The sequence below is a fragment of the Syzygium oleosum genome, unplaced genomic scaffold (assembly GCF_021117445.2).
Source record: "Syzygium oleosum isolate NSW1041296 unplaced genomic scaffold, Sole_v2.1 Sole_v2.25, whole genome shotgun sequence".
NCBI lineage: Eukaryota > Viridiplantae > Streptophyta > Magnoliopsida > Myrtales > Myrtaceae > Syzygium > Syzygium oleosum.
In genome coordinates, this window is record NW_026607509.1 from 5,048,818 (window position 1) to 5,061,988 (window position 13,171).

At 40.7% G+C, this 13,171-nt stretch overlaps 1 protein-coding gene, 1 long non-coding RNA gene and 1 pseudogene across 2 annotated transcripts; all 3 read left to right on the forward strand.

Moving 5' to 3' along the window:
* Window positions 1-1,815: 1,815 nt before the first annotated feature.
* On the forward strand, window positions 1,816-7,654 carry LOC115667278 (structural maintenance of chromosomes protein 2-2-like; annotated as a pseudogene).
* On the forward strand, window positions 3,392-4,190 carry LOC130134894 (uncharacterized). Its single transcript, XR_008814422.1, has 3 exons — window positions 3,392-3,600; window positions 3,669-3,834; window positions 3,922-4,190. It is a non-coding gene; the product is annotated as an uncharacterized LOC130134894 (long non-coding RNA).
* A 1,769-nt stretch (window positions 7,655-9,423) lies between the features above and the next one.
* LOC115687600 (NADPH-dependent aldo-keto reductase, chloroplastic) lies at window positions 9,424-13,093 on the forward strand. The gene is made up of 5 exons (XM_030613230.2): window positions 9,424-9,636; window positions 10,145-10,320; window positions 11,109-11,355; window positions 12,372-12,551; window positions 12,744-13,093. Exons 1-5 carry the CDS (start codon window positions 9,517-9,519, stop codon window positions 12,969-12,971), a joined length of 951 nt encoding a protein of 316 aa, XP_030469090.2. The 5' UTR covers window positions 9,424-9,516; the 3' UTR covers window positions 12,972-13,093.
* The last annotated feature ends 78 nt before the right edge of the window (window positions 13,094-13,171 follow it).

Genomic DNA, 13,171 nt, shown 5'->3' on the forward strand with positions numbered 1-13,171 from the left:
GGCCAATGTTCTAGAGAAGATGTGCAATCACGAGATCGAACACACTGGATTATTGCTCAAAGAGGGACGGGGATAAGATTGTCATTTTGAATTTAATTTATGAAATATTAAATATGTATAAAAAAATTTGAAAACAGCGTTGAATAAACTAAAAATTCAAAAATTCAGAAAACGTTAAATTACTGCTCAAGAGCCGGTTACGGTTGTAAACACGCCAAGCGACACCCTACTACTCCTCTCGTCCTTTGCACTTGTAGAGTCCCATCATTATATTCTCTGTCTCTCTCTCTCGACCCCTCCCCCCTCGCTTTCTCTCTCCTCCGTTGCCTGCCTTCCTCAAAATCCTCTTCTCTGAGATATCATTTCTCAAGAGCGCCCAAACGTTCGAGGTTCTGTTCGTCGTCTCCAAGAAAAGCCGCATCTTTTTGCAGGATCCAAGTTCGGTCCTAGCTCGAAGGACCAGCTGAGGGGTAAGTACAGTGCAAGTGCCATAACTTTTGTACGAAGGACACTTAAGTGCTATAACTTTTTTTTGGCTCACTTGAGTGCCATAACTTTCAAAAAAAAGATCACTTAAGTGCCACTTACGAGCTGGTCGTGAGGGCCAGAAACCGCGGCTTTTCCGGCCGAACAATGACCTTCTCGGTTAGGCGAGCACCACCAGCTTGAAGAGGGGGTGTCGGTGAATCATTCCATGGCCTCAGTTCATCTCGAAATTTCCGTTTTAGCCTCCGTTGACGAAGGTAAAAATGCTTCGTAGTCACACATTTATCGAGCCGATTTATGTGACTACGAAGCATTTTTACCTTCATTAACGGAGGTTAAAACGGAAATTTCGAGACGAACGGAGGTCATGGAATGATTCACCGACACCCCCTCTTCAAGCTGGTGGTGCTCGCCTTGCCGAGAAGGTCACCGTTTAGCTGGAAAAGCCGCGGTTTCGGGCCCTCACGACCAACCCCTCTGACAAGCTAGTCGTGAGGGCTTGAAACCGCGGCTTTTCCGGTCGAACGGTAACCTTTCCGGCCAGGCGAACACCACCAGCTTGAAGAGGGGTGTCGATGAATCATTCCATAGCCTCCGTTCGTCTCGAAATTTCCGTTTTAGCCTCCGTTGACGAAGGTAAAAATGCTTCGTAGTCACACATTTATCGAGCCGATTTGTGTGACTACGAAGCATTTTTACCTTCGTCAACGGAGGCTAAAACGGAAATTTCGAGATGAACGGAGGTCATGGAATGATTTACCGACACCCCCTCTTCAAACTAGTGATGCTCGCCTCACCGGGAAGGTCACTGTTTGGCTAGAAAAGCCGCGGTTTTGGGCCCTTACGACCAATCCCTCTGACAAGCTAGTCGTGAGGGTTGCCAATCTTCCCTTCCTGCTTCCACTGCGGAGCTTTTACGGATGCTGGAGGATGTATTGCCAGAAATTTTCTCGGATTTGGGCGCCATTTGATTTGGGAGAGAGTTTGAGAAAAAAGATTGAATCTTTTCGCTCTAGCAAACGATCGGTTTTGCAAGGGATTTGATCGAGGAAGACAGAATGACGCTTCTGTTTGGAAAAGATAATTCCGTAAAGGAAAATGCTTTGGTAAAAAACAAATAACGGGCTATTTTAAGTCATGTAGTAGCGATAAACATAACAGCACTGTACTTGATTACTTTTAAACAAATGAAATATACTAATATTTCGAAACGATGATACCGTGTCAACTAGTTTACTCGATTTAAATATTATATTCATGGAGGAGTTAGCATACGTAAATTGATGCAGTGATAGGTAACTCTTGTACCATCTCTCTCCTCCGTCGCCATTTGCTCACGCAAAAACCTCAAAGCTTCTCAGGCGGCCGGAGTTCGAGGTTCCGTTCGTCTTCGACTTTCTCTCCGTCTCTCGTTCATCCTCTTCGTCTTCCCCTTTTTTGGTTTCTTTTATGATCTCAAGTCGTTTCCATCAACTGTCGCCTAAAAATGTTCCGTCTCTTTTTGCAGTGATCCGAGTTCGTCCCTCTGGTTCCTATTGCTCTAGCGAGGGCTTTCGTTCCGTTTTATTACCCAGAGAATCGATCGCCATGCACATCAAGGAAATCTGTCTGGAGGGGTTCAAGTCCTAGGCGACGCAGACCATCGTCCTGGGTTTCAACCCCTACTTAAACGCCATCACCGGGCTGGATGGCTCCGGCAAATCCAACATCGTCGACTCCGAGATTACTGTGACGCGGCAGGTGCGTGATGGTTGTGGAAATTCGCTTATATTCAGAAGTACTTAAATTACTGTCCCTTGCCTACGGTTATCAGCTTAGGCATTTAGATGGATTGACGGTGGCTTTCACATAATCATGCAGCGTATAAGAACCTTTGGGAATCTAAATTAATCATTTAGATGAAATTCAGGAGTGAGATATCTTGTTACATTGAAACTGGGTTACTGGCATGGGAACTTCATTGGTTTGACTGAAGATTCGAGCCATTGTCTCAAAATGGGAAAACTAAACTGCGAGTTGCATTGGGGAATTAGTGGACTGTCAGATTCTGTTGAGTTTAGTTTTGATATGTTATCCGGTTGCTCTTTCTATGTCGAGTGAGCTATTTTGATCAAGAAAACAAAAGAAAAGGATCAGTCAATACGTCATGCTGACCCATTTTGCTTTTATTGACAATCTTTGAGCAATTTGATATCGAAGAGTGTCCCTTCCTGTACCTATACTTAAGATGAGTATCTATAAGATGTTTGAGCATGCAAGTTATCCTGTTCGGCAGATCTTTGTCGGTGGAAGGAATGAATATCTGATAAATGGAAAGCTTGCCCAATCTAGTCAGGTCGAGAACCTCTTCCACTCTAAAGCATTCTGTGGAAGAGAGTGTCTCTGCTGTCAAAAGTCCTGAAGAAGGGGCAGTCAGTCTTACGATCCAATATGAGGAACTCTTGAAGAATTTGGATGAGAAAGAAAGTGATTACCAGGTAATTTATTGGTAATTCTTATTTTTGTATGCCTACCTGCATGTGGATGTCCACCCTCTGCAATCATCAACCGTGATTTACCATGTATGATTACCACGAATAGGGAATCCTTGCTGGAAAGAGCAGTGCTAATGAGGAAGAGTGCCTTGAGGACCAGCTAGGTGATGCTAAAACAGCAGTTGGAAGTGATGAAACAGAACTGAAGCAGTTGAAAACAAAGATAGCCCGTTGTGAAAAAGAGCAGAAGGATAAAAGGAAGGAACTATTGTCAAAGCATGAGGAAGCTATTCCTGTAGATAACGAACTTAATAGTAGAAGAAGAGATGTTGAAGATGTTCAAAAACCGTTAGAATCTGTGCCTTATAATTCTGTGTCTTCCTTCAATATGATCTTGAAATGCGTCTCCTCAATTTTTTTCTTCTTTTGATGGTCAATGACTTTTAGGTTCATGTGCTGGAGTTGGAGGTGGTGCAAAAGTTGAAAGTAAGAGGTATGGATTCTTTCAGCACAATTATCAAATGTTAATTTTACATATCGTGATCCCATCAAGAATTTCGATGAATCAAAAGTGGATGGTGTGGTTGCAAGACTACTCAAAGTGAAGGATAGCTCAACAATGCTGTATAGTATTACAATGGTATCTTCTTCCGAAGTTCTCATTTTTACATAACGTAGCAATAAATTCACATGTCGGAATGTTTACAGGCTGCAACTGTCGGAAAGTTGTATAATCTTGTCGTTGATACGGAAAATACTTGAGAACAACGCTACAAAATGGAAACCTACAAAGAAGAGAGTAAGTTTCATGCCTTTAAATAAAATCCATTCCAATGTGGTGTCGCCTAGAGTTCAGCATGCTGCTGCCAGAGAGGTCAGTGACCGTTTGAGCTAATTTATGCAAAACAAGCTCATCTATCAAGGTATTGGTCATAAACGAAGATAAATTCTGCATTTTCAGGCAGGAAAGGAGAATACAGAACTGGCACTTATTTATTTTTAGTTGATTATGACGAGGAAGTGAAGGTTCTAATGTACAACTACTTTTTGTTACAATGCGTAAAATATGGAGCGTTATTCTTTTTTGAAAAGTCCCGCCACATGCTAGATAGCAATTGTGTAAATATCAATTGTGTGATGCGGGAGATCATCTGTTTGAGGCAATGGTGGAGGCCGAGTCAAAAGACTATTTGCGATCGAAGCCGGTAGACCTTGAACACCGCTTTTGCATTTCTACGTTGGGTAGTAGAGGGTATCATAGGGTTCGTAATTTTAGGGCAAAATCAAGATTTGGTTTTTATCTCATATACATGTTGATGCTTGTTCTAAACGTTAATTTCATTAATGAGTTTAATCTGTCAGTTGTTATCAAGAGAGTTTTTATTGTGGCACTTCATCGGCTGCCTTAAGGCATTGATTTTTATTGCAAATCGAAATGAAATATGTTTTTTGATCGATTTTTTTTCTGCAAAACATATATGCTGCAAAATTCATTGTGCCTTTCAAGTTGGATTGCCATGATATACTTCTTTTGCGGTATCCATGTTTTGCAGATGAAAGTAGATCCAAAAATATATTCTATTGTGCTCTGCAATAAAGATTAGTGTCTTAAGACATATGATGAAGTTCCACAATGAAAATTCTCTTGATAACAACTAACGGATCAAACTCATTAATGAAATTAACGGTCTAGAACGAGCATGTACATGAAATAAAAACTAAACCTTGGTTTTGCCCTAAAATTACTAACCCTTGTTTGCTACCCTATGTAGAAACGCAAAAGTGGTATTCAAGGTTTACCTACTTTGATCGCAAATAGTGTATTATGATTTATGACAACTCTGCCAAATCATGAAGTTGCCTCAACAGATGACCCATCCTGCATCAATTGATAATTTGATATTTAGCATGTGCTGGGCTCTTAAAGAGAGATTAACTTCTCACATTTGACGCATTGTAACAAAAAGAATCAACGCGATAGCTTTTGAAGTAGAGGAAAAGAAATCCAAGTAACTACAAGAGTACTTACTGGAAAATCTACAGCTATTTGCAATGGACTTATCTTCTTCTCCAGGTTGCTTAAATAAGGAAGACTCGTGAACAGGCCGAGGTGGAGCTCAATCAAATCTCACGGACGATGAAGGAATGTGATACCCAAATAATTTTGTTAAGTAGCAGCAAAAACTACATGCACTTTGTGAGACAAATCTTGAGAAAAGGGAAAATGGAAAATGAAGTAATTTGCCTATAGCTTCTCTTGGGCTTTGTACTCTTCATAAAGTTTTCTTCAGAAACTAAACGATACATATGCAATCAATTGTTGAACTCAGAGTTTACGAGAATTCCTAACGTTTCTGATTAAAAAAAGAAATGGCATTGCAAAGGATAGAAAAACTTTATCAGAAACGTTAGGAATTTCTTTGCAATGGCATTTCTTTTCTTTGCAATGGCATTCCTATCCTTTGCAATGGCAATCCTAAACATTAGGAATTCTCGTAAACTCTGAGTTCAACAATTGATTGCATATGTATCGTTTAGTTTCTGAAGGCTCGGCAAAAGAGTAAACAAGAAAGTTATGGCAATGTTTGAGAAAGCAGAAGATGAATATATTGGGCTGATGTCCAAGAAAAACATTATTGAGGTTTGTTGCTGTCTATCTGCCAGATTATGGTTTTGTTTGGATTTCTTTTTACTCTATATACTGTAGCTGGCCTTTGGCAGAATGATAAGCTGAATGAAAGACGGTTATTGAAGAACTTGATGAGAATAAGGAAACACTAAAAGTTACTGGGGTTAAGGTTCACAAGTAAGTTCTCTCATGCTACTTGTGCACTTTCTATAGTTTCATGATTCAAGATATATCTCATTCTCAAAACATTCCTGATTTTTTGTCAACATTTCCTTTAGTGTCTTTGGATCAATGTCTCCTACCTTGTTACCAGGCACAACAGCAAAGCTTGAGCCTCCAGAAGGATGCAGCTTCTTAGATGGGCTTTGAGGTTCGTGTTGCATTTGGCGGTGTCTGGAAGCAATCCCTATCAGAAGTGAGTGGAGGGCTGCAATCTCTGCTTGCACTTTCTCTAACCCTAGTCCTGCTTCTCTTCAAACCAGCTCCTTTGTACAGACTAGATGAGGTATGAATCCGGTTATTTGTCATAAGATGTGCTTTCATATGCATTTGGTCTCTTTCTTGTCGCTGATCTGCAAATGAGGATACTTAACAGGTCGATGCAGCACTTGATTTAAGTCACACGGGGAACATAGGAAGGATGTTTAAAAATCACTTTCTTAATTCCCAGGTACTGAAACTTCTTGGTAGAACTCAAGCATGACGTGCATGAGAATCATGAGAATAACCTGTAATGCTCAGTATAGCATGATATGCAATAGGTGGCTTAGATGACATGGGGTATTGCAGGCGAATATCTGAAGATAATCACTTCGACAAATGTCATTCGTACCTCTTCTACAGGGCATAGCCACAAACCTTAATATTTATAGAATAATAGTGCAGATCTCACTTACTATGTCACTGCTCAAAGTGAATTTTAAGTATTTGCTGAGTGATTCTGAATTTGTCAAATAGAAAGGGGTGTATGGCATGCGCATTAATTTTGTTTTTCAAGATCAATGATTCTCCCCGGCAACTTGAACTCTTATGATACAGTAAATAATTTGGAGGAAATAGTTGAGGTTACGAACAATAAGAGTAGATCGTAAATGGGAATTGAGTTTTGGGTCAATCATGAAAATAACAAAATATTTTGCAGAATTTTATGGGCATAGTAAATATTGTTTATATATACAAAAATATAATCTGCTACATGGGCTCTGCAACATAGCTTTTTGTCCTTTAATCCAAATAAATGGAAAGAAAACCTGTTTGCAGAGCACACTGTACTTTTGAGAGCTAATACTGCTCACATTGCAGCAGATATCATTGCCATTGCTGTTTGCTCTGATCTCTGCAATTTGTCTTGATTTTGGATTTTGTATATTGCAGTTTATTGTTGTTTAGTTGAAAGTAGGCGTGTTCTCTTCCCTACGATATTTGTGGACGGTGTTTCCACAGTCCACTGCACGGTTGCATCCAAGCAGAGCAAGTGATCTCAATTTTCATGGAAGTAGCAAGCCGCAGATTGTATGTCTTCATGATACTGAGTTTAACAGTTAGCAAAATGAAACATTCAATCGAAGAGATATTTCAACTTAGAAGTACCTCTATGTCTAACATTAACACACAGAAACATGAGCTGAGTCAATGTTTCCTTGACATAGATGCCCTTTTAAGCAATTGAAAGCATGTTTTTTTCCCCAATCCTAGGTGTTCAAGTGTTGGCAAATCTCATTGCCTTTTTATCTTCGACACCGTTGCAATTTTTACAAGAATTTGTTATGTTCGCCTTCGAGTTTGCAATTTCTGGAATGGAGAAATGTCAATCATCAGGGTCAAAGGTACGGGTGATTGCAGCGTGCTTAAACCTCACTTTCGCTTACTTGTTTATTTATTGTACCGCAGCTTCTGTTACTTGAGCTCCCAGATACTAGTTTGAAAGAGGGAGAGAGAGAGAGAGAACAAGAATTAGGGTGTGGGCATTGTTTTCGAGATCCCAGGAACATGCCACAATCCTAATTCCACATGACAGGATTTCTATGATCTGTACACGTATTTGGGCGGTGTACTTAAAGAAAAGGAGGTGGATTATACCCGTCATATATGCTTTCTAGGGCAATTTCTGATTTTGGTGACGTGATCGGCTGTCACCTCGTTCAGTGATCCTGTTTAAGCTCGTTCCGTTTATGTCTGTCCATCTTGAAGTATGACGATATGCTAATTGGATTGAGTGTCCTTCATCCTCAAAGTGCTAGCTGGTGATCTGTTTGACGTATTGTTTGGGATTTGGGATTTGCACTTCTTGCCCTAATCAAGCTACCCCATCAATAAATCATGAAAAATTAGTTATTAAGTTTCAATTTGCTTCTGAATCCAACTTGAAAACGTCGGAAGCAACATTAGTTTTGTTTTCTTTGACTGTCTTTATTTATGAGAGGAATCATAAACAAGAAAGTCTACCGTATGTGTTTTTCTATTAGTCGTCTATCTTCATCCATAATTTCTAATGCCAATGAAATGGGTTTTTGTATTTTTCTTGTCAATGAAACAAAAGTACTCATCTCTCATGCTCCGTTCGTTTGACGGAAAATATTCTTCTTTTGGAAAATATTTTTCCGGAAGTCATTTTCCTGGAAAATATTTTCCCGGAACATAATTTTCTGGTGTTCGGCGACCAATATGAAAAAGTTTCGGAAAATATTTTTCACCGGCGGCGGCGGCGGCGACCTGCTGCGGCGGCCGGCGGCGGCGACCATGGCCGGCTGCGGGCTGCGTGGTCGGCTGCGGCGGCGACCAACTGGTGACCGGCGATCAACTTCCTCTCCCACGGAAAATATTTTCCCTCCCATGGGCAATTTTGCCTTCAATTTGGAGGAAATTGATTTCCTCAAAACAATGAAGGATTTGGGGGTGGGGAAAGGAAAACATTTTCCGCTCCCGAACACCGGAAAACGCGGAAAATATTTTCCGGAAAAATATTTTTCCGCAAACGAACACAACCTAAAAGTCACAACTTTCTTATAGTTTACAATAGCTTCGACTCCTATGATTTTGGGCGTTCATTTTAACACTTTTGTTCGAGTGAACATTAAGTCGTTATTAAGATTAACTTGATCTAAGATAACATTTTTGGATCATCTCAGTTTAAAGTCGGTCCCTTAAAAATTAGAAAAGAGAAATCATACTTTAGATGTATCAAACAAAACGTGGAAATAAAAAATAGAAGATGGGAGGTTCCATCCATACAAAATTTACCGATTTGACTTGCAATCAAAAGTCAACTCCTAATTAAAAGAAAGAGCGGGCGGGAGAGAGAGAGGGGCATAGCTCACGAAAGTGAACACGTTGACCAATCGCAACGGCAATAGGAATTAAGGGAAGAGAATCATAAGATGCGTGCAGTTCTCTTTGGCTTGATTTGATTGTCAAACTCGAAATGTTAGAACTAATTAATTGATCATCAGAGTTGACTCTGCAGATTATTCTGTATAAAACCCGAATTATATAAAAATGTTTTGATTAGACTTGATTAGACTTTTGGTGTTCCTAATCATCTTTCTTTTCTTTTGCTTTTTTTTCTTTCCCTCTCCTTGGTTCTCTCTTTGAAAACGACGGTTTGAGATTGAGGAGGTATCTGCTTCTTGGGGCGCTGAATTTGGACCACCTCGGTGGAAATCCCTGGAGACATGGGAGATCCCAAAGCTTTGATATGCAGACATCACAACCTCCTTTCTTTATTTCGCACCGTCGCTTTAAACTATCCAACGAGGTGGTCTATGTGGTGAAGTGCCCTTACAAATTCCGTTTTATATCGGTTGACTTTGTGCCCTATAAATACGCTTTGGGCTGAGATTTGGAGGGTATTGTGCTGTGCCTTCCCTCCCTGCAAATCTTGAATTTCTGTAGAGAGAGAGAGATACAGAGACAGAGACAGAGACAGAGATGAAGAGTGATAAGGCACGTTTGAATTGTGGCACCACAATCCCAGTCCTGGGATTTGGCTCTTACTCTTACCCAATCGACTTGAAGGCTACAGAACTGGCCATCCATATGGCTCTTGAGGTAAAAAGCTCACGCAAAGCATGCATGCATGCATGCCCACTCGCACACATGAACTCATTCCGGCATTTGTTCTTGTTCCTCCCATGTCTCTTCGAGGCATCGAAACGCTCAAATCTGTCATTTTTCTCGCGTTCTTCATGCTGAGAATTTCGGCCGCTCTAGGAAATTGGTTTTTCCGACGAGGCCCTGCATGAACATTCATGATGTACACATGAATAAAAAAAAGTAAGGAACCGCTAGATGAGGATATATTCCAACAGGCTATAGGACTGCTACCATTCCACAAGTGCGTTGTCACTTTGAATTGGATGCATATTTTTTGGACTAGAGCACTACTGTAGCCGATTCACTGCCCACGATCGTTTGTCCATGTACCTTCTACTTTTAGAAAGAATTTTTCAAAGGATAAGAATATCGTACATTCTTCCATGTTTGAAGTAATTAATAACCCATTGACCAAAAAAAAGTAATTAATAACCCATGGCATGCAAAAATACCTATTCTGCAGGTAGGTTACAGGCACTTCGATACAGCGAAGGTCTATGGATCAGAGCCAGTGGTTGGCAGGGCTTTGACGGTGGCCATGGACGAGGGCGTTGTGGAGAGAGAAGACATCTTTCTAACGTCGAAGCTGTGGGGTAGTGACCACCATGATCCTGTTTCCGCTCTCAAGCAAACTCTCCGGTAAGCATTCATTATATCACTTGCCTTCTTCGCTGTCGTTTGCAAAATCGAATTTATTACCCTTGTGATATGAGCTTACTTTAATTCGGGCATAGAAGCAAAATAACGGGAGTAATACTAAGTCGTATATAAATCATAGGAGGGCGTATATCAACTGTTGTGGTTCGACTTCCCATTGTCTTGGTTCCATATCACGTTAGATGATCAAGTGTATTGTGTAAAGATAAAGCTTGCAATTCGGGCAAACTGTGTGGGAGCAAGCAACACATACACAGCAAGTGAATTGTATAAGATAAAGCTTCATTAGTTTGCAAGCCTACTGATTCAAGCTAAGCGGTTGACCAGCTATGAATAGCCAAAATAAGCCGAATTATATTGCAACACACGATTAGCAAATTGATTGAATATTGTCCCTTTGCGAATGGGTAGCGTTCATATCTTCAGGGAGACAGAATCCACACCAGATCTCTTCTCAAATCTCACCCCCACACTGTAGAGGCCTAGGACAACCCAGCCAGATCTTGGAATCGGGTCGAACGATCCCAATGAAGGAATGATTCATGCTAGATCATAACTCACGCACTTCCCTTTAAATTAAACGCGTGGCCACCACAATGTCTGCTAGATCTGCTTAAAGACATCTGAACGTGATGCTTCCAATGGAGCTCGTGGAAAAATATATGGAACTACTAAGTAAATAGTCAGCTGTTGCCTCTATTCATCACGTCGCTCATTTAAAATAAAAGGGTGAGAGCTCAGATGATATTTATTTTTGGTTAAAACTTTAGGAACCTCGGGATGGAGTACGTGGACATGTACCTGGTGCACTGGCCGGTGAAGCTGAAGCCAGGGGCGAACGATACGGTGCCGCAGGAAGAAGAGTTTGAGCCGGAGCTCGACATGGAAGCGACGTGGCGTGGGATGGAGACGTGCTTCGACTCGGGCCTGTGCCGAGGGATTGGCGTTAGCAATTTCTCCTCCAAGAAGATTGAGAGGCTTTTGGATTTTGCTTCCGTCCCTCCCGCCGTCAATCAGGTACAAGACAAGCATTACTTAATTACTTCCATCACTTTCAATTTGGTCAAAAATCACTTAGATCTCCCATTTGCTTCAAATGCTTAACAGTATCCCTAATAAAGTCAATGATCATTTGAACACGCGTTGGAGAGCTTACTCCTCTTTTATTTTGCGAAAAATGAATAATATAAAAATAAATATAATATTTATTTATCATTCATGAAAATATTTAGACGTAAATTATTGTTGATAATGAAAATATTTTTCATTAATTGATTATTTCAAGCGATACAAACGATTAGCTTTAAAAAAAAATTCCAAATTATTAATATTTCGCTAAATAAACAAAGCTTTTAGCCCAAGATTTTTTTTAAGAAAGAAAGCAAATCCATGCGTCGGCATCATGATTCGTTTGAGTCTATATCATCGGTACTAGAATATTGAAATTATCATATAATTGAGCAAATGGATGAAGGATTTTCGAAACTTGAAAGGTTAAGTTTGACTTTAAGAAGCTCTTGTCTAATAAATCAGACATCTTTTAACTATAATAATGTCCTGAGTCAAGAATGTACATGTGATGATTTTGAATAAAAGAGTCAGCTGCAGAGAAAAGTCCTTTTCTTTCCCTTTCAAACAAACGACCCGTGATGATTCTTGAACATCCCAGGGCGGCCATAACCGAGCTCCATTTCTTATTCAATTGATGTCGAGCACTGCCTCTTTGGTGAAGTAGATCACCAAATTAGTAATTAATTGACCTGCCCTGTACAGCATAGCAAGATTACGCAATCGATTGCAACGAACCCCATCCGCACAAACCCTGCTAAACAATACGGAATCTGCCACATCGAACGGTTGCGCTTGATCTGGCCCACATGGGTCTGATCGATAAAAATCTTGTTATGGATAGTACCCAATCATGAGAATAGTGGTTCATACATACCCAAATGGATGACAGCATCAGGTGATATAATCATAACCTAAAATCTTGAGCAGTTTGAAAGGTGAAATGGTGATTGAATTTTGAGCAGGTGGAGATGCACCCGATGTGGAGACAGAGGAAGCTGAGAGAAGTGTGTGGAGAGAACAAGATTCATGTGAGCGCTTATTCACCCCTCGGTGGACCTGGCAATGCCTGGGGATCCTTTGCTGTTGTGGACAGCCCCATCATTCAATCCATTGCTCTCAAGCACAGTGCCACTCCCGCTCAGGTACCATTTGACTTTGTTCCCCCTAGATTAAACTCCCGTTTCCATTTACAGACACCAACAAACCAAAAAAGAAGAGAAAAGAAATTCCAAAACGTGTGGAAACGAGCACCGTCACGCATTCCACGAATAAAGAAATAATCATGCATAGCTTGAAGTGGTAGTAACATGGTACGGAACGTGGGTGTTGCTCAGGTTGCACTCCAATGGGGAGTATCGAAAGGATCGAGCGTGATCGCGAAGAGCTTCCACAAAGACAGGATGGAAGAGAACATGGGTGCCCTCAATCTCAGATTGGATGACCGAGACCTCCTCGACATCGAGGAGCTTGAGGAGAGGAAGATCCTCAGAGGTGATGTTTATGTTAATCAAACAACGAGCCCCTTCAAGACGCTTGAAGAGCTCTGGGACGATGAGATCTGAATTTGAGACCTGCCCACATAATTTGCTTGTGTTTTTCATTGTGTCCGTGTGGTTGTTGCCGTGTAAGTCTTTAAAAAGGGCATCATCCTCTATATAGTAAAGTCGCGATTCTTGAGGTTCAATGTGGGAAGTAAGCAACAGAAACATGTGTTTACTCAACAAAAAGATGAAAAAATTCCACTGAAATTCTTGGCATATCA